At 49.3% G+C, this 689-nt stretch overlaps 1 protein-coding gene across 1 annotated transcript in view; it reads right to left on the bottom strand.

Moving 5' to 3' along the window:
• Positions 1–400: 400 nt before the first annotated feature.
• Positions 401–689, bottom strand: part of LOC104469000 (phosphatidylinositol 4-phosphate 5-kinase type-1 alpha-like) — a 5,808-nt gene continuing 5,519 nt past the window's right edge. The window contains 1 exon segment of the mRNA XM_010083319.1: positions 401–610. Within this exon segment, the coding sequence (XP_010081621.1) occupies positions 401–610 (210 nt within the window).

The raw sequence follows: 689 nt of genomic DNA, 5'->3' as shown, positions 1-689 counted from the left end.
TGGGACTTGGTGATCCTTGAGATCGTGTCCAACCTTAATAGAGGTTCTAAGAGGTTCTAAGACGGCAGCTGGACCTTATGGGCTGTTAGTCCGATCTAACAAAGCACTCGCTATGCCTCTTAGAGGTGGATGGAAATAACGAGCTGAAGCTGCCAATAACTGGTGGGCAGAGAATCTGAAATGCCACCTGGAAGGCGAGAAAATCTTTTGTACATTAAGGAAGGGAAACCAAAGCTAAAAGCACAAGATTTGATACCAAGACCTCTCCGCCCAGCATGACAGCAATCCTGTCGGCATCTAAAACACAGTCTGCATCTAAATTAAATCTCCATTAGCCAAGCTTGGGTTTTAGCCTCACTCCTCCCAGTATTTCACTGGGAACAGCAACACCAATGCAGACTTACTGGTCATCTGTTTCTATGGTGCCACCTCGCCGGGCCTCTCCTTGGATGGATTCCATGGCTGTTGAGTAGAGCGCCTTCTGGGCAGCGGGTCGCCGCGTATCGGTCTGGGATGTCCCATCCACCATCGCGTGCTCTCGCTGTGCCAGATCGATGTTATGGATGGCGATGAGCAAACTGTAATCCATGATTTTAAAGCTCTGCAGGACCTGGGCAGAAAGTCAACAAAGGCTCGCTCGTTATTGCAAGCTCAGGGAAACTGTCTGAGCAGACATTTTCAGGAGTGTG

Source organism: Pterocles gutturalis, unplaced genomic scaffold (genome assembly GCF_000699245.1).
Source record: "Pterocles gutturalis isolate BGI_N339 unplaced genomic scaffold, ASM69924v1 scaffold33720, whole genome shotgun sequence".
NCBI classification, from domain to species: domain Eukaryota; kingdom Metazoa; phylum Chordata; class Aves; order Pterocliformes; family Pteroclidae; genus Pterocles; species Pterocles gutturalis.
Note: the sequence above shows the minus strand (reverse complement) of the source record. Positions and strands in the feature narration are given on the sequence as shown.